Here is a 21,309-nt window from a genome sequence, read left to right on the forward strand (position 1 = left end):
GGATATCAGAAATGAAAAAAATTACTAATGATGGCTCTGAGATTCAATTATCAGGTGATGAAAATAATCTAAAATTAGTAGTGACAGTTAGACATGAAGGTTCAGTTTATAGCATATAATTTATATCTCAATACAGTAGATATAAATGACTGAATTAAAGAATGAAAACAAACATGTAAGGCAAGGAGATGATACATTGTTTTAAGAGTTGGAAAGCAGATGAAAAATGTTAGCTTACTTCCTAGAGGAAAATGAGGTATAAAGCAACAAGACAAGAACCAGCTCCATGCATTATGTCATAACTGTCAAATGGTACAGGAAAACTTGGTAACAACGTCTTCCATAACTGGACGTAAAGGAAGGCATGAAGAAAACTCAACATAGTAAGAGCTGTTTGGTGAGAAGTTAAATCATAGATTGTCTCCCTTCCAAGCTTATAAAGTTGAATGGCTATTTACCTCCAACCTAGCCAAATGATAGAAGTTTACTTATTGGATCTGGGAAAAACAGTGGATCCAATGACCTTAACTTGGTGTTGTGCCCATTGTACTGCAAACATGCACACACTGAGTTCTGAAAGCCAAAATCTCTAAGCTGCTTTGACTAGCTTCCCAGATCGCTAAATGACTGAATGTTACCCTAGGCAGGAAATTAGAACAATATTCTCTAAGGAATATAAGTAGTTCAAGATAAATGATCTAAATATATCACAGATGGGTTGCATTCAATGTTATTTATTCTAGGTCAACCTGCATTTAAACTTAAGTTCAACAAACTCTTTACATATTCTTAATTCATTCATATACATACATATATATATGTGTATATATATATGTATATATATATATATATATATATAATTTCCAACTGGAGGTCATGCATTTGTGACTGAAATGAACCTGAAACATACCCAATTCAGTGGATGGAAACAGGTCTGCTGTGAAATTTTAGAGCAGTAGAGACAAGAAAATTGACATTAAAATTCTCAGTGGCTGAGTATGAAGTCAGATGACAATGGGATAAGGTCTTGAGAATGCTGAATGCATTTCTATGACCCCAGAATCCATGCTGAGCCAGCATGACGATTAACAAGGAACAGATGAAAACATTTCAGATATCTAAGTAATCAAATCTGCTTCAATCTCTGTGTAATGTTTAGAAAACTACTGGAGACAGCCCTCCATCAGCATGAGCAGGTCATCATCAATGAAGATGGAAAAGTTGGGGTCCAGAGAAATGGTTCAGTCAAATATATGTATACATATATGATCACATATACATACACAAATGAGAAAAGTTCTAAGGAACAAGCTCAGAGCTGAATTCAGATCAAAGGAGCCTCCAGCTGGGTGATCCTAGAAATCCTAAAATGACAGACAGCCTTAAATGAGGAAGTGAAAGTAAGCTGTGGGCAGTAGGAAAGGCACACGAAGGACCAAACTTTGAAGTGGAATTCTGCATCTTTCAACTCTAGTGAAATAGGTGGAGTATAGTCTCTTTAAATAAATTAGGACAATACCTAAAGTAAGATGAAGGCATGAGCTGAAGGAGAGAAAGAACCAACCTAAGAGAGCAAGGCCAATATAAGGAGAGCTCTCCACTGCAAGTTTAGAATGTTTCATGTTCAATGATGCTACTGAAGCGAAATTACCAAAGATGGATAACCTGAGTATAAACTTAAACTAAGTTTGTTAGCTTATACATCAAGTAAAAATTTACCTTCTGAAAAAAATATATTGAGAATATATTTAGAAGGTATAAAAATCATTGACTATATGTACCAAGGGAAATAATGACAACAAAACAAAGGATCAGCAATCTATCAAATGGTTTGCCAATCATTGCCCTGGGAACCTCATTCATATGGTTCACAAGAACCATCTTTATTCGTATCTTTGTTTTCTTCCTCGGTATCTCCTTGTAAACTTTTAGATTCCTCTTTAATTCCCATGCTGAAAACTAGCTGATACAAGATTGGATTTTAACATGTGAAAATATTTGTCTGATGGATAAATTTCTATTTCTTCTAATCTTAAGCTCTTTTGCTTTTCATTCTGAGCCATAACAACAGGAATTTATGGTACTGGTTGACAATATCTTTGTGACATTTTATTTTGTTTTGTTTAAGTCTCTGGTGCTTAGCCATGATGAAACTTTCTCCCCCCTCTCCATCTGTCCATCTGTCTGTCTTTCCTCTCTCCCCTCTCTCTTTTTCTCTTTTTCTTTTATCTTCTTTGCATTTACTATGCATTAAGTTTTAACTTTGTTGGAGTTTCTCTATGGATAAAAACAGCCTCTGAGAAATCTTCATTGGGCCTATTTATTCAGTGAACACACAGTCTGCGTGAGAACCCACACAGTGCAAAATTTCTGGCTAATGCATGGCAATACCTTTGGACATCTACAGAATCATAACTTTATTTTTTTGTAGTTAATAAAGATCAAATCTTGGGTTTTAAGTAGTCATATTCTCACGAGCATGAATTTGTACAAGCAATATAGTAAGAATTATAATGACAAAAATATAAAATGCCTTGACTCCCCACATATTATATGTTAGTGAAAATAGAAAACCTATAATGTCCATATTTTATAAAAACAACATGAAAACCTAATTGATTAGTGTTTCTATCTGTGACCATGATTAAACCTATGAGATGGTCATGCAAGACGGCAAACTGCACATGCTGAAGGAAATAGACTATGTCAGACATCATCACTGAGTTCTGTGTGAGCACCAGAAGATGACTGAGTTGGCAGTAGAAGAAACCAATCAAGCTCTCAGCTGCGTTGGCTGAGAGACTTTCCAACTGCCCCACAAAAAGACCAAGCCTTATCCCTGGCTTCAGCTTTCCCTGGGAAGGCTAGAAGAGGAAATGTCAACTCTCTCCAAAGCCAGAGTAGCCAGAATATGGTCACTTACAGACAGAGGAACTCCAGGATCTAAAGCATTTTTTCATCACTTCCTATGATATTAGGGTGCCTTAGTAGGCATCTGGTACCAGAGTCTCATGTCATGAGGAAAGATGTTGTTTGCTACACAGACAAGACCTAAGTGGTGGTGGAAATCTATGCATGTCCCCTTATTCTCCTAGAGCCCTTTATCATCATCTTGGCTTCGTGCTATCTGGGACTTCTGGCCAATCACAAGCTTCATAATTAATGGCGTAGGTTTGCAAATGCATTGCTCACTTTCTCCTTGTCGGCACAAACTACACCTCATTCACTTTCTTTTTAGAAGGTGCTAGCAATCAGCCTTTGATCACACCCTCCTTTCCTTCTGAAATGATCCCTCTAAGTTCAAAAAATATCTAAGAGATGTATTCTCTAGCTCCCTTCCAAAACAATCCCCAACTAAAACAAAGCTTCTTGGTTTCTGACTTGACTTAAGCTACATGGGCAAAAACAGTGATACCTCCTGTTAAGCATCAAGCTAAGCTTGTAAGAGGTGGAGCTAAGCATGTTTGCCTTCATGCACACGTGTAACAGAGCTTCAGCTACTGGTGAGGTTAGAGTCGTTGTTACTATCCCAATTAGTGTTATACATGATATAATATGCAAGTGATGCAGGATTGTTCGGTGTTAACTAAAGTTAGCCTCTAGTTAGATAACACATTTTGGGTTGTTTTCTTTCTTAGACTGTATCATCTCAACCACAGTAATATGCTTTGGTTTTCATATTCCTTCAGTTGTATTTTCTCTATCCATAACTCTAATTCCATCTACATTTTCACTGTAGGGTAATATTTGAATAATCTAGTAGAGAATCACTAGGGTTTTCTTTGGAGGGAGTGGTAAGGGAAGCAGATACATTCTGACAAGAATGCACTATCGTGCAATTAATCAATGAAATCACAGCTCATTTGCTCATTAGCTGGATGACCCCCATCCAGTTCTTCTGAGCTTTGATGTCCTCCTCTGTAAAACAGAAGAAACTTTATTTACTCTCATGATCATTTTGAGGAGGAATTAAAAATAGTCATGGTTATAGCTCAGTGGTAGAGCATGGGCCAAACATGCATGAGGTCCTAGGTTCAGTTTCTTGTACTCTCAACAGAGTAAATTAGAAGGCAGAATAGACTAGAAGTTGTACTATTGATACTTTGGTTCTGGGAAGTTGGCTCATGAGGTACAGTGCTTGCTGTTTTCATGAGAGCCTGAATTTTGTCCCCCCAGTACCAACATAAAAGCTGACTTACTCATCTGTAACCTGAGTGCTAGTAGGGTTGGGCAGAAATGTCCTAATGAGTGGGTTTTGCTAGGCTTTCAAAGTGATGATCTGCTAGGCATGATCTGAGCTCCAAGATCAGTGAGAGACCTTGCTTCAAAATCAGGGTGGAGAGCAATAGAAGAAGATACCTGTGGGGTACCTCTGCCCTTCACAAGTACATCTATGGGTGGACACACACACATGTACACACACACACACACACAAAGACAGACAGACCGACCGATACACACACACACACACACAGACATATATATATATATATATATATATATATATATATAGAGAGAGAGAGAGAGAGAGAGAGAGAGAGAGAGAGTTTTGCTTATTGCTTGGCACACAGACTGCTCAACAGTTCCTTTTAAAAGATTAATTTTATTATTTGTAATTACATATGTAAATGCATGTGGGTAGGCACACATACATGTAGGTGTCCACTGAGACCAAAGACACAAAGACCAAAGGCCCTAGGAGCTGGAGTTATAGCACTTGTGAGCCGCCTGACATGGGAATTGAACTTGAACTTGCGTCTTCTGGAAGAGCACTGTGTCATCTGAAACACTGAGGTGTCTCTACAGTATACAATAGCTTTCTTTTCCCATCCATTTTCTATAAACTCCATGTTATCAGCCCTTAGCTGAGAGAGAACCAGTAAGATAGATACTAAGTGTTCTTAAAGAGGTAATGGTATTGTTAGAAGCACATACTTTGTGCACAGTTCATTTTAAGAAGCAAAGTGAATCCAGGCTTTTCATGGAGGAAGAGATGCACATTGTGAGATTCTTGAAGAAGGAGCAACCCTGGAAGACAACTCATGGCAGAGTTGGTGAAAGAGACAACAGCTGAGCTGAGACCTTGAGGGACTCATGACGTTTGACCTTCAGAAAAATAGAGCAGAAGTGGATCCCGTGAAAAGGGAATACCACAGCCTCAAAGACACAGGGGTAGGGCATGGGGAAGGGGTTACTTAGTAACCCCCAAAACAGAGAGAGGGCAGGTGGAGAGAGAGAGGGACTACAGGATGGGCCGAGATCAGAGTGAGAAGGATCTTAAAGTCAGTCCTAAGGAGGTTCGCATTTATTATAAAGATGGCTTAGAGTCATTCATCATCATTAGGGAAGCAAAAGCCTCCTGAACAAGAGTAGAGTATTATATCTACAGAACGTAGCATCCGACAATTGCCCTTTACACTCAATGGTGAGTAATACTCATGCTATCTGAACACACTCAGTCAATTAAGAATACTGACTGCCGGCTGCAAAATATCCCCATCGTGCCAAAATGTTTGTGGAGTGGGTGGGGAGGGGGAAGAAGGTGTGATAATTAAAAGAATTGTTACTTGCGATGTCACAGGAGCCGATGTGTTAACTCCACATGCTGGGAAGCTAGAATGCTCCCAGCTGCCATGGGGAGGGAGGATTTTGATCCCTGGCACCACTCATTGGGACAAGATGAATCACAAATGTGTTAATAGTGAGGTTCCATGTCATAACGTGCCAGATGGAGGTGGTTACATCTCTGATTGATTGCCTCCTGGCCAAGACAGGGGTTTTCCAGAAGGCGAATGTCTCCAAATTGGCATCCAAGCTCTAGGGATCAGCAGGTCTTTATTATGGTCAACAAGGACCTGACATTCTCTACTTTATGAAGTGTGGCTGCCCTCAAGACATGGGCAGCCAGAAGTAGTATCTGGATAAAGAAAGATGTGTTGAAGGTGTGATTGACAACAGAAACAGGTTTGGGCTGGGCAGTGCTTGTGTGGTTAAGCGTGGTTGTTAGCCAATCTGGATGTATTGGAAATGAGAGGATGGGGATGGGGGTGGGGTGGGAAGAAGCAGTACACGTCCGTCCTGCTTATGAGCAAAATAAATTAGAGAGAGAGAGAGAGAGAGAGAGAGAGAGAGAGAGAGAGAGAGAGAGAGAGAGAGAGAGATGCTTCCAAGTCTGGGACCCCAAATCCCCACAGCAGATGAACGTGGATGCCAGGCAGAGACCACAGGGCAGAAACAGAGCAAAGGACAACGAGATGACCTTCCTGTCTGTTCCCTTGAACTCACTCTGACCGTGACCACCCAAGCCCTTTGTTGTTGCTGCTTCCCCCCTCCCCCCGCCCACCCTGTGCAAGCTTCCAACTATAAACAGCCAACTACAAGGGCAATAACTGTGGCATCCTACTGGGAAGGAAGGCAGCCTCTCACAGTCTCTCGAGCAGGCGCTGGGTCCTAATACAGGACAGAGAATAAAGCTTCATTACAGAACAATGGAGTTAGCTGCCAGAGCCTACAGATTTGAATAAACAACAAATAAGCAACATCTGCTCCAGCATATGTGTATGGTAAAAAAAAAAGTCACAAAATAAAAGAATTTGTAAATGCCAAAAGCAACACTAAACTGCCAGGGCTACTGTAGAGTGAATTTTTAATTGCACATGCAAAGAGGCAGGCTGTGGGTATTAGTCTCACATATGTCTTCTTGCTGCCAACCTGGGAGTATAGATGAATTTAATTAAATAAGGATTATCCCTTCTCCCCAGTACAATTACTTATTTATAACAATGATAAAATTGCCTAATAAAATTGTAATATTTTTTAAAACAAGTCTAGAAAATACCCAGCTTTCTGTAAAAGTTGTTCAGGGCTATTTGGGCTAGAGGATGTCTTTAAAATTAAGTCTATGCTTACTGCCAAAGAACGGGGAAAAAAAAAACAAAAGAAAAAGAAAGAAAGAAAAGAAAACCGCCACCACCAAAATGCAGGCAGCCCCTCATCATAAAGCTTGTCACATATAAACAGACAGAAACCACATTATGGAGAAATATAAAGATGGCACAGGGTGACGTGGGGATTGGCTTCTACCGGGTGTGCAGAAAATTAAGCAATTGGACTCAAACTGAGCCGAGACAACTGAGCCGAGGGACTGGGCCCTGGAGACCTGCTCTCCTCTAGTCTACTGGCCCTAAACTGTCTTCTGAACAGGCACTTCCGGGAGATCAGTTCCCTTCATTTGGGGAAGATGTACTCTTTCCCTACAAACACAACGTCTCTCAAATCAACCAAACAGAAAAAAAAAAAAAAAAAAAGACGGACATCCTGTTCCTTTTCTTGGGAGCAGTGCAGTCTACCTACAGCTCAACAATTTCCATGACCAGGGAGGCCATAATTGTTGGCCTGTGTTTAAAACTGACATGGGCAAAAGGACGCATGTGCAGGATGCTGCGGAAGAAAACTCTACCTTCTGTGGCTTGGAATCTCGGAGTATCTTTGAGTGGCTTTAATAGCTTCCCTGCACAAGGATTTAAGGTGGGTGCTGAGAACATCATCCAGACTAATCTTCGCCCCACAAGGCAACAGAATAGCACATGGCTGGCTGGCCAGGTTGGGCCGTGCTTGGCAATGGTGGTGCCACGCCCATCCTGCTTTCTTCCTCTGCCATTGGGGGAGGTGCTGGCTGAATGCACCTCAGAGAATGCATGCTTAATGCCTGGAAAGGGGCATACCGTCCATGACTGCAAAACAACACACAAGAATTTCCGAGGATGCTTACTAGGGTTCTCACATCAACCCTCAGCTCTTCGTTACTCATGTGGTTTTTTTTTCTGTAAAATTCAGTAATTATCTGCTTTCTGTTGCTATTCACAGGTTCTAGGAGAATAGGGTTGGCTTTCCTCTTTTGGATATAAGGAGCTTGAGTAGTCACGAACTGTGATATCTGCCAGGGAATCCTGGAATTAATATCCACAAATACTGAGGAGTGATTATTTGCTAAAGTCCTTGCTAGGAACTAAAAATCCCAGTATTTTGAGAATATCCATTGTCTCCTGCCTAAAACACATCGTCACAAAATTAGTTCACTAGTAGCGAATTATATCCATTGTCTCTTGCCTAAAACACATTGTCACAAAATTGTTTACTAGTTGCGAATTACAGTGGGAACTCTGGACTGTGGATGCAGGTCAGTGGTAGAACCCTTGACTCGTGGGCATGAGGCCCGGGATGCCCTGCAGCACAGGTGAGCAAATGCAGCATTAGGATGCACTCTTCTACCTAAGATGCGGGCTTCTACCTAAGCCCAGATGTGACCTGACCAGAGTGGGAAGCAGTGTGCAGTCAGGTACTGGATTCCACCCTCAAGTGGAGAGGTTTAGGAGAAGAGAGAGAAACAGAAGCAAACAGTTTCAATCTCTCCAGGTAAGACCAACAGCAGCACCATTAGCTTGGAGGGAAGGGAGGGGGAGAAGCAAGAGCCAGTGAGCTGTGTTGGAGATGAGAATGGTGGATTTGCTTAGTGCCCCGGCGACTCCGAAATAACACCAGAAGACAGACTGGAGAGGCAGGAATGGAGACAGGAAGACAAACCAAACAGGGTGTTGAGTGGTAACTGAGGAGAAGTTCAATGCAGGGACAACATAGAAAAGAAACAGTTTCAAGCTTATCTTTTCTAAATCAGAAGCAAAAGCACTACCAGCACTTAATAATTTATTCTTACTAATTACACAAATATAATTAATTTTACACAGCACTTATAGCTCATCTTTGCTGAATAATTGTTGGCTTTGTTTTGGACTAATTAGAAGGCACAGACAAGTGAAAGAAGAAAAGCCAGATGCCATTCTGTCACCAAGGATCACCATTAACAGCACTGAAGCTGTCTGGCTGCCTGTCTGTCTGTCCACCCATCCATCTGTCAGTCTATCTTTACATATCTATAGATTTGTCTGTTTACTTATCCATCTATTTACCCATCAATCATCTATTCTTATTAGGAGGTAAGGGTTAAATATTTGCTGAAAATTAAATCTATCTATTACACAGTACAAAAGAAAGAAAGAGAAAGTATGTATAGCTGGAAGCAATCCCCATTGCACAGGTAGCATATGGTTAACTGCAGCTTATCTCAAGCCAAAGCTGTATGTATGTTGAGGAAATTGATAGATGCTGTTTACTTGAGGAAGGCTCTCTCTATGGAACCCTGGATAGCCGAGATCTCAATGAAGATCTCAGATTCACAGAGATTACCCTGCCTCTCCTTCCCGGGTGCTAATATTCAAGGCAGTAATACCACACCCAACTATAGAAGTATTTTTATGTATCCGTGCATTTTAATGGAATTGTGAGCGTCTTCTGTAGGAACAGACTTTGTAATGATGGCTTAGATTCTCAGCTATGCTTTAACCAGTGCAGTGACGAGGCAAGCCCTTAAGATCTCTTTCTCAGTGGTGCTCTCACAGTCCATTTTATGCTTCACCATTTAAGTAATTCTCTCAGATATCAAAGCCAGTTCTGAATTTGCACCTGTTCAGTGTGGCCAAGAGTAACTTGCCAGTGAGTGTACACAGGCCAGCATGTAGCCACAGTGGAAAGTTTCTGATCAAAACCGGTCAATGGATTTTCCTTGACACAGATTACATGGGCACATATACCTCCATTTGTTTCAAATTATTTTACAGTTTATTTTTAGATTAAAATTGAATTGAAAATTTCCCACTTACATATTCCTTCTGAAATCTTTGATTTTTATTAAATCTCGTTAATCTTTTTTTGTGAAATATTTGAACATCCTCAGATATAATACATATAAAGAACAGAAAAGAACACAACAGACATTTGATTCTTATAGGCACCCAAAAGCTCTATCAAAAGTTAAGATTCTGTAATTACCACTTCATGCTTGTTGTTGTTTTTTCTTTTAATCAAAATTGCTAGGGATCAAATCTTAGGCATTGCACATTCTAGGGGAATGCTTTACCCCTGAGGTATATCCCTTTAAAAAGAAAAATGACAGGTACAGGAAGCCTGGATTAACTGTGTGGTCTCACTTCCAGCACCTTTGCCTTTCCAGCAAAGTTAAACAGAATTCTAAGTGGGTGTTCATGCTTTCCTTGTATATGTTTGTGTTTTTCTACTTTGTACATATTTAGTACAAAAGAATATGGCTAAGGCTAATATATATTGTATATTCACATGCACACATTCTATTTATGACACTTACCTGTGTGGAAAATTGACTTGTTTAATATCATTGCTGTGTATGATCCTACTTTGCAAGTAATTAAAATACTGAATTTCCTAGTCTAAAAATTATGCTGCTAATTTTAACTCTGTACCCTATGAAATATAAATATTGTTAACATAATACTGATATTTTGAAATTTATAATATGTAAAATTGTATATACATTTATGCAGATGCATTTATGTATATGCATTTATACATAGGTACATATTTTATGCATATAAAATGATATAACATGCAGCACACATATACTTTGCTAGAATAAAGTCTATAGCAATTATCTCTGGTTTTAATTACACTAGTGTTTCTTTATAAATAGATTTTGCCAGTTATATAATTTCCTTTCTTTGTCAGGTTGGTTTTTTCTTCAACTTTATATGTTTTGTCTTCTATTACACATTGTTGTAAAACTTTATATTTTCTTCTTTTAAGAATTTAGTACATAGACAAAGACAAAATCTCCTTAGTAAATTGGGAGCACGGGGACCTTGGGAGAGGGTTGAAGGGGAGGGGAGAAGTAGGGAGGGGTGCAGAGAAAAATGTAGAGCTCAACAAAAATCAATAAAAACAGAAAAAAAAAGAATTTAGTGCTTGAAAGGGCAGCCAGTGGTGATGCACGCCTTTAATCCCAGCACTCGGGAGGCAGAGGCAGGCGGATCTCTGTGAGTTTGAGGCCAACCTAGTCTACAGTCTACAGAGCAAGTTCCAGGACAGGATCCAAAGCTACAGAAAAACCCTGTCTCAAAAATCAAAAACAACAACAACAAAGAATTTGGTGCTTGAATTTGAGTTTTACTTAGCAAATGATTTATCTCTGCTTTCTTGCTTTCTTCTTTTTGCTGGTATTGTTTTGTTGTTTGTTTTGTTTTTCAGGACAGGGTTTCTCTGTGTATGTAGCTTTGGAGCCTGTCCTGCTACTCACTCTATAGACCAGGCTGGTCTCGAACTCACAGAGGCCTCTGTCTCCCAAATGCTGGGATTAAAGGCATGTGCCACCACCATATGGGCTATCTATGCTTTCTTTATTACCAATTTTGTTTTATCATTTTTTATCATTTGCTTCTTTGTCTCTTTATGTATGATATACTATGGAGTTTGTGTGTGGAAGTCAGAGGATAACTTGGGGGAGCTGGCTCTCTCTTTCTATCACCTGGGTATGGGGACCAAATTCAGGTCATCAGGCTTGGCAGCAGCACTTTTACCATATGTAAAGATAAGTGCCGCCAGGCCTGCAACTTACCTTTATTAATTTCTAACTTCAATGTTTAAGACATAATGGTGAATTCTTTAGGCAAATGTTTTTAGTCTTGCTGAGTTCTAACTTGATAATGAAATAATTCATATTGTCAATTTGCATCAAATTGCTGTTATTTGATATCTTTAAAATAACTCTACATTTCAATAAAATATCTTCATCATTGATATGTTATAAGAATTCATAATTTTAATTTATATTGCCAACAGTTTTATCTAGGATGGAGGACCCAGCCCTTACACGCTGTTTGTTTTGTTTATATGAGGTTTGTAAGTGTTGCAATCTCTACTGGATTTAACGTCAGTGGAGAAGTGACCTATACTTGTGTTTGTATCTAAGAAATAAATGGAATAATCTGTATTTCTAAACTGTTAGAAGATTTTTAAAAAGTTCCAAGAAAAATGTAACAGGATATTCACATAAACGTTTTTATATTAAGTGCGTACAATGAATTAATTGTAATATCAGTATCTTGCCTCCCTCCTGATAGTTTGTTTAACCAATAGCAGAACAAAAGACTAGAGCTACTTTTTAAAGCAAATTCATTGTTTATTTTAATTTGATATATGTGTGTGTTTTCCCTGCATGTATGTTTATGTACTTTGTGTGTACAGTGTTCACAAATGCCATGAAAGTATCCCCTGGAAGGAGTTGTTAGCTACCATGTTGGTTCTTGGAATCAAACCTGGGTCCTCTGGAAGAACAACCAGTGCTTTTAACTGCCAAGCCATCTCTCCAGCCCCAAGACTGTTAATTTTTAAATGGAGTTTATAATTTTGAATAACCTTAAATGTAATATTTTGTTTTAAATATTTTCTTCTGCCTTGAAATATGCTCCACTTGATTTTAATATTATAGTTATTGCTTAGTTTCTGTGTTTGTTTCTCTATCATCCCTTCTCGAATTTTCACACCTAAACTTCATGCTAAGTTTGTTGTAATAAAATGGAATTTAAACTAAAAATAATTGTAATTTTAGTCTCATGGTATATGTGTGTATATGTAGTATGGTGTGTGTGCTTGTAGTGTGGTATGTGTACATGCAGTGGTGTGTGTGTGCATGTGTTGTGGTGTGTGTATCTATAGTGTGGTATCTGTACACGCAGTGGTGAGTGTGTGTGTGTGTGTGTGTGTGTGCCTGTAGTGTGGTGTGTGTGCATGTATTGTGTGTGTGTGTATGTGTGAACATGTGCATATGGATACATATACATGCATCTACATGCTGCTATACAGGTAAGGCCAGAGGTGGATTTTGCCCTTTCCCATCACTCTCTGCCTTAATTTTGTGAAACAGAGTCTGTATTCATTGCTTTTTGTTAACTTTACATAGACCTAGGCACATCTGGGAAGAAAAAAAATCTCTTTGAGCACTTGCCCCCATCAGACTGGCCTGTAGATGAACTGTTGGAGGCATTTTCTTGATTGATAATTGATGTAGGATAACACAGCGTTCTGAGGGTGATGCCAACTCTGAGCAGGTGACCCTGTGTTGTATAGGAAAGCAGGTTGAGCAAGTCGTGAGCGCCAAGCCAATAAGTAGCATTTGTCCACGGTGTCTATTTCAGTTCCTGCCCTGAGTTCTTGTCTTGGTTTCTGATGATGGGCTGTAATATGTAAGCCAAATCAACCCTTCCCGCTCCAAGTTGCTTTTGATAATGTTCTTTATCATAGAAATAGAAAGCCAAAGTAAAGGAGAGTAGTTACAGAATATTAGTTAAAGGTGTATTGCAGTCTTTTGTGCTGTGGAATGTTTGTTTAATGACACAAAGATGTGCTTCATTCTTTATGTTACATTGTTTAACTCTGTGAAGCTGTATTAGTTTGCCTGCCTAAAACATCTAATTGGTCTAGTAAAGAGCTGAATGGCCAATAGTTAGGCAGGAGAGGGATTGGCAGGGTTGCCAGAAGAGAAGACAGGAGAAAAAAAGTAGGAGACAAGTACACCAGGGGCCAGCCACATAGCCACATAGCCAGTGGCAAAGTAAGAAGGAAAGAAAGAATATAGATTAAGAAATGTAAAAGCCCAGAGGCAAATGGTAGATGGAATAATTTAAGTTAAGAAAAGCTGGCTAGAAACTAGCCAAGCTAAGATCAGGCATTCATGAGTAAAAATAAGTCTCTATGTATTTATTTGGGAGCTGGGTGGTAGGCCCCCAAAGGGAAAACAAAAGCAAAACAGCCCCACAGAGTCTCTTCCAGAATCTGGAGTTCACATGTTTTGCTAGGCTTGTTGACCAGTGTGGAATCCACCATCTCTTGCTCCCAGCCCACTATGCCCAAGCTTTGTGTATCAGTGTGGGTTCTGAGCTCAAGTCCTCAGGCTTGTACTGCAGGCGTTTATGACGGAGCTGCCTCCCAGTCTCTCCCAAGTCCTTCCATGGCACTTTGCTTCCAGACTGAAACTGGAACTGCACATCTTGCTGCTCTACTATTTAGGTCTGTTTCTTCCATACCCTATCCTAACTGTTCTAGAATCCTCTTAGTGACTTTTAACAAGAGGAACAATAAAAGAGCAGCAGCTAAGATATATATATATATATATATATATATATATATATATATATATATATATATATCACCTTATTTACTCCTTCAGAGCACTTTGAGCTGGATTGTGTTGCCAGTGCTCTCAAAGTTTCCCTCTAGACAGAGACACAGAAGCATGTTGGAGAAAGTCATTGCCAAGCTGCCACTGCTAGGGTGTGGTGCTGGGTTTTCCTTCCTGGGTTCTCCTTTCCAAGTATGTCTGTAGTTCTTTGTTTTTGAGGAGGGGACTGATGCTTGCTGAGGTGTTCTAGTTTTGGAAGTGATTTTAGGTGGCTTTTTCATATCAAAAAACTATGTCTGGGTGTAAAATCATCAGCTCACACTTTTCTGTTCTAAATAATAGAGTAATAATAGTTATGGGTTTTTTTATTTTTCAATTTGCCACTAGTGTTACTAACAAAATGTTTGATTTCTCTGTGCATTCCTTTCTAAAAATTTGTGGATTACCTTTGCCTTGCTAAATTCTTTATCTTCATACAATTTACTTTGCTATTACATATTCTAATTTTGCTGATATGCTTGGGCCTGGTAAACTTCTATTCCAATACCTACTAATTTTGCCCAAAGTATGATAGATATATACATAAACAAATCAGAGCCTACTAAAAGCCCGTAGTCTGTGCCTTCCACTTAGGTTTGGTGATTAGAAATGAGAGGATCAGGAGAGCAGAAGCTTGGAGTGCTTGTCTCCCCTGTCCTCCTGCTGGGGGACTGCCACTTAGCTTCCTCTGTCCACAGACAGGTACTGAGGTGATGAAAATATGCACTCTTGGTTCCAGGTACAACTTCTTCCCAACTGACCATCCTGACAGCAGCAGGGTCGGCATGATGCTTCTAATCTAGAATTCGCATCGATATATCGGTTTCTATCAAACTGGCCAATAGTTTTGCGAAAACTACTCCTCAGTTCCCCAATTTGAATACACCATCTGGCTTTTGTTTGTTTGTTTGTTCCATTTTGCTTTGAAATAAAGTATTCCTTCCACTTTGTCTTTCAACTTTCCAAATCAAAACGTTCATTTCAGCCATTATTCCAATTTGTTAGCATTCCAGATTTGTCTCCCTGGACGTCGATTAGCCAGTTTTCAAAGCATAAAACCAATAGCCGGTGTTTATCTGACTGTGTAAACACCACACACTGCAGAGATAATAGCTTAGTAGATGACATTACATTTTATCTATGCCAGTTGTCACCAAATATCAGAGACCATCGATTTGAAACCACTGAGAAAGAAATAAAAAGCCCCTGTCAAACTAAGGTCAGTTATCAAGTATAGGATATCCCTTAATTGCAGAGATGAAATCTGGGAAAATATGGTCAAATTCAGCAATCAGCCCTTCTCCTGCTCAGTTGACTTCTCTACCTGGAGCCACATTTTTTTTTCTCCACTCTGTTGGTGTTCCTCCATGGGAGCCATCTCCTAACCATAGTCAGATAGGCAGCACTCAGGCTCCCAGGGCTCGCACTCAGGCTCCCAGGGCTCGCACTCAGGCTCCTGGGGCTCGCGGGCAACATCTCCCCACCCACCGCCCTTGCTTTCTCTCCTTCTTTCTACAACTTCTTCCTTGTTTATAACCATGGTGAGCTGGAAGGCTCAGGAGGGGGAAACTGGTTCCTACAATTTCTTTAGGAAAGCTGTATGTAGCATCCTGTCTATCATGTATCTCTGTCTGTCTGTCTGTCTGTCTGTCTATCACGTATCTGTCCATCTACTTATCTGTTACTAATGGCTTTGTATCTGATATAATTTTTCAGAATCCTAGCCAAAGCAGAAATAGGAAGATTCTAACTCTAACTATCTGTTAAATCCACTTAGCATTTCCTAGCTCCATCTAACTGGTGTTTCTTTTATTAAATAATTTCTTTGTCTTTAACCATAAATTTAGATAATTTTTCTACACATCTTCTAATTTTCAGTAATTTTCTGAGTTATTCACTCTGTGATTAAGTGCTTTTCATTGTATATTTTTAAAAGTGTATTTTATTTTTTTTTTACTACTAGTATTTTTCTGTACTTCTATTTTTATGGTTTTATGTCTTTAACTTTTCACAATTCATCCAAATTTGCCTATTCTGCCATTTCATGTATTCTTACGAGTCCACTTACTGACTTTCATATCCTCTTTGACATAAATTATATATGTATATATATGTATGTATACATATTTAGTATTTTAGTATTGTGGTTTGTAGATGTCTTTATTATCGTCTTCCATGGCTCTACTCTACAAGCAGATTCTGACTTATGAGTATTGTCTGGTGATCCCCATAATTTCTGATGAAAAATCCCTTGTCTTTGTTTTCCTATTTTTTTCTGTGTCTCTTTGAGCATGTGTGTGTAAGCATTACATCCCAATTTCTTCATATGTTTAATGAGTTTTACTGTGCCTAGACACTGAGAATGGTTACTGTCTTAGGATGCAAGGAGACTTTATGGAAAATTCGTCTATTGCCCCAAATGGAATTCTGTTTTTAAAACTTCTTTCAATCTTTGCTATTTCTTGGTCTTTATAATGTATATTTAGTTCAAATACTGAACAGTGCTTTGGGCATATTTCATACCTAGAATTTGGTGATTTCCAAGTCTGGTCATCTCCTTTTGGGGGCTGTACTTCCTTTCTCTTCTGAATCCTTCTGTCTTTCTCCCACTCTGTGTCTTCTGAATTTTTTTTTTTTTTTTTTTTTTTTTGGCTTACAGCACAACTTTTCGGTTGAGTTTTGGAAGGGCGCCAAGTGACGTCACCTCAGACAGGAGAAGGATTGTGCTTTCCTTGAAGAACCTGCCCAGCTTTCATTCTTCTCTCTCAATCACTAAAACCCTCAACTCTTTGCCTGCCCACATTATATTTTCAGGGTCTTTAGGTAGAACTTTTAGATACATGTTGGAAATTGCAGTTATTTCTGGGAAAGCAGCCTGTCATCAGACATAGAATCAGACCTTGCATGCTAGGTCGGAATAGAATTTCACCCCAGGAGAACTGTCTTCCCAGGGCATGGATTTCCCTCACACATTTCATGCAAGTCACCTCCAGTCATTTTTGAATGTTTCCTTGTAGTCAATCTTTTAATGGCAGATATTTCTTCTAAATAACAAGATTTTAAAGAGCCAAATCTTGTGGTATTTTCCCATGTTTGTTTATTTTCTAAACTGCCAGGAAATGTGTGTCCTGATCAGTCTAAGAGTTATGTGACGTTGACGTATTGTACTGTTTTAGTAAGCTATTTTCTTTAATCCCTTGATACATTCTTCATTTAGAATCATCCACACAGCTCCTCTCACATTCCTTCTCTCATACAGAACCTGAACCCCCATGGCTTCAAAACTATAGAGATGGATATTCCCCATTTGAAAAAGCAGGCATATGTTTTCCTTTCCTTATATTACCTTGTCATTCCAGTGATAGCTTTTGAGAGGTTAAGCAAAGATACAATGTTTACAACTTTGCTCTCCATCACCTCTAACAAGTCACCTTGCTCAAATTCATGCTTGAAAACAGTTCTACTTTTTGCTAATATTCAGAATTTTGTCATTGTATAGAAGCAACAGAGTGTTAATGGTTTATGCGATTATCAATCATATATGTGTAATTATGACCTTAAACAATTGCTTTCCATTGTTTTGAAGACTGGCTTGCTTGGCAATATGGTTGCCACCTGATTCTGGGCTAGAGTCAGCTCAAAAGTTGCCTAGGCCAGGCATACAGGATGGTTCATTCATATGGATGTTCATTTGGGGCCATCAACCAGGATGCCCAAATGAGGCATCTCTATGCAGCATGAGGCTGGGTTCTCAGAACCCAGACAACCCAACATCCAGCAAGCACCCAAGGGATTAAAAATCAGCAACAAGTGTCTTAATACTATACAGCTATGGTCAACTGGCCATGAAAAAACTCATGTATTAATTTAGATGAAGTAATCTTGGGAATTTTGCATTTAAAAATTGTGTGAATATATGTACATATATTTCAAAGTGATAAAGGATAATCTTCTTGCTTCATTAACTCAATTAATTTTACTCTTTGATTTCAGTACTATTCTTATTCAGTTGTTTTGAGACAGGGTATCTCGGGCTAGTCTCAAATTTATCATCCTCCTGCTTCAGCCTCCTGTGTGCTGGGATTACAGACATGTGCTACCACAGTTTGGCACCAACACTATTTTTGAAGAAAAAAAAGATTAAAAATAAAGGAAAATCCAGCCTGTCCAGATTTTTCTTATTAGGCAAACTATCACTTCTCTCCTTTCAGCCTCTCGTTTTGTCCGACTTCCCACATAATCTTTTTGGAATAATTGGGATGGCTTATGTGATAACAGTAGACCTCCTAATTGAATGTCAAGGAAGGCAGTTCCTATTGACAAGGGGACCTCCAGCTTCATTGAGAAGCATTCAATTAGATGGAAAACAGATGCTTATTTTTGTCTTATAAACCTCAATGCAGGTTATGTGGTAATTACTTGAAGAGCAGGATAACAATTTATGTAATCAGCAGGACCCTATAATTACTAATGCATAATTTCTAAACAGCATTTAGCAAAATGAGACCCATACATACACTTTGTAATGGAAAAGATGTGTTTGACACCACACTAAATTAAATTTAAAATTTGCATATTTTCTTCCAGGAAACACACTGGCTTCATCTGTTCTATTTTGCTTGACTAATCTCTGCCTGCTTCCAGCTCCACTGAAGGATCATGGCAGCTGTGAGAGCTGTGACTAGGGGGATAAGAAGCAGGAACAAAGCAGGGCTTACTTACTCTCTAGTCTAGAATGTGGAGCATCATCCCAAGAAGAGACCGGGAAGGCTGCGTGCTGGCAATTTCTGTCCCCTGAGAGTTTGAAATGGGGTCATACAAAATTTAAAGTACAAGAGTTGGTAGGAGATTTAAAAATTAATTGCATTTACTCTTTTCATTGTTTATGGAAAACCTGACGCCTGTGTAATAGCATGACTTGTGCAGTGTCTCAGACCAAGCAGAAGGAGGAGGAAATCGCCCACTCAGTCTTTGATGTTAAGCTCATACTATTACACATAGCTCAGGTAGATACAGCTTGACAAGCCACGCACAATAGCCACAGGGATAGTGAATATTTCCTGAGAAGTATTTTAAAATTTACAACTCAGACAGTACAGAAATGTATAAGACTCTCATGGAGATAATGAATCTGCATGTATTTTAACTGTACTAAAGTACTGGCAATTTCATTTCCTCTCAACGATCATTGATGAAGTCATTCATATCCCTTATTGGAACTTACCTGCAATTCCTGAAATCAGGTTAAGAGGGTTGCCAGTGTCTTCATCAAAGCTTTGGACCTAAGATGTCAAAATACATTGATTTTACTAGCAATATTTTCATAACAAATTCAGTTTATTTAATTAATAAACAGTGGTTACCCATATAACCACATAGAGGGACAAGCATGAGTGGCGAACTCCTAGGTGATAGACTTCTGGGAGGACTTGGCATGAGACGTCCACAAGAAAGAATCAAAGGATTAAAAGAGCTCAGGGAAGGGGTGGATCATGCCTGGGTGGGAGGATCAAGGCTTCTTTATGGAATTTGTGCATTAGAAATTTCTGTTGAGACTGAGAATATTTAATGTGTGTGAAAAAGCTAGCTAATTATGGCTTGGTATGCGATAATCAAGCAGCTGCATAGCGCTTACACACACACACACACACACACAAACATACATACAATTTATTTCTAAATTAAGAGAGCAGAACTTATGTTTGAAATATTTTGCAAGTTCATAGATAATAGTCTACAAATGATAATAAAGCTATTGGTAAAACAGAGCAGAAACTATTAGAATTCATTGAAAGGTGAAAACAGTTAATGGCAACATTTTGGAGTGTTTCTTTGTAGGGTTTATGTTTCGCAAGCTTTTTCTGGATATAGCTATGAAGTCAAAAGTTTTCATTTGGGAATTTGGTATCTTATACTCTGAATTGATTAGACAAACTTACCAGCATCTCTTCTACTGGTTTTGGTAGCTCAAACCAATGTGCATCTTTATATGTAATGAGAAAGTTCTTGTTCTCTTCCCACATCATTATCATGATGAAAAATCCACTTAGTACAATGCAGAACACATTTTTTTTTCAATTAGAAAATGATAATGGAAGAAAAGGGTACTTCAAAAATAAATTTAATTTAAAACAAATGCCAAGTATATTCCTGAGCTTTCTACCAGATACAAAGATATTCGTTTTAAAAATCAGTAAAAATTGGATAAAGATGCGATGCAGTCTTCACTGAATGAAGATGCCAAATTGATGGAGGAGGGTCATCTGTCAATGTTGCTTTCGTTGGTTAATAAAGGAACTGCCTTGGCCCACTGATAGGACAGAAAATTAGGTAGACGGAATAGACCGAACAGAATGCCGGGAAGAAGGCAATGAGGCAGTTGCCATGATTCTCTAACCCAAGACAGATGTAGGCTAAGATCCTCCCGGTAATGTGTGGTGCTACACACATTAGTAAAAATGGGTTAGTCAAGATGTGAGAGTTAGCCAGTAAAAGGCTGAAACTAATGGGCCAGGCAGTGTTTAAAAGAGTACAGTTTCCGTGTAATTATTCTGGGGTGTAAAGCTAGCCGAGCAGAGCAGGATAGAGGGAACTCAGCCTGCCGCTCATCTTACACCAAATGACAATAATACCTTTGGCCTCACATGTGTTTTCTGTGATACAGGGTTCATTCATGAAAAAAAGGAACAGGGCAGACCATTGATCGTGACCATAAAGGCACGTATGTCATATAACATACCTGCATGGGTTTCACAAGTATTACGTTCATTTACTATTCTTGATAACTTTAGAGGGAAATCTTCTTAGTAGAATTAAACATAAAATGTGTTGCTCTTTGCATTAGAAATCTATGTATAACTTTTGTTGGAATTATAATTTGGAGATTCAAGCCAAATATGGCCAAAAGCAACATTCAACAGGCCTGGAGGGAAGCATGATAGACTGGCCATAATGGAAATTTGGCCAACCAAAGTTAAAATTCTGCTGGCCAATTATTTATGCATATTGACTATCATTTAAATGCCTCAGAAACCTGTCAATTTCACACATATTTTTATTTTTTATAATTGAATTTTTAGATTTGCCATTCAAAAATAGACATTAAACCCAACATTGGTTCCCATTTAGTGTGCTGAATCCAATGGTTCTTTCTTTACTCATTCTTATGGCACTGAGTGAAATAAGTACTTTCCCCAGTGTTAATATAATATTTTACAAAAACTTTTTTG

The 21,309-nt window shown here is 38.8% G+C and overlaps 1 protein-coding gene across 1 annotated transcript in view; it reads right to left on the reverse strand.

The window, feature by feature from the left end:
• The window catches only part of Itprid1 (ITPR interacting domain containing 1), a 96,743-nt gene that overhangs the window by 47,066 nt on the left and 28,368 nt on the right, over positions 1-21,309 (reverse strand). The window contains exon 8 of the mRNA XM_038320749.1: positions 19,305-19,362. Coding sequence (XP_038176677.1) covers positions 19,305-19,362 — 58 coding nt within the window. The remainder of the gene's footprint in view (positions 1-19,304; positions 19,363-21,309) is intronic.

Source organism: Arvicola amphibius, chromosome 2, assembly GCF_903992535.2.
Source record: "Arvicola amphibius chromosome 2, mArvAmp1.2, whole genome shotgun sequence".
Classification (NCBI taxonomy): domain Eukaryota; kingdom Metazoa; phylum Chordata; class Mammalia; order Rodentia; family Cricetidae; genus Arvicola; species Arvicola amphibius.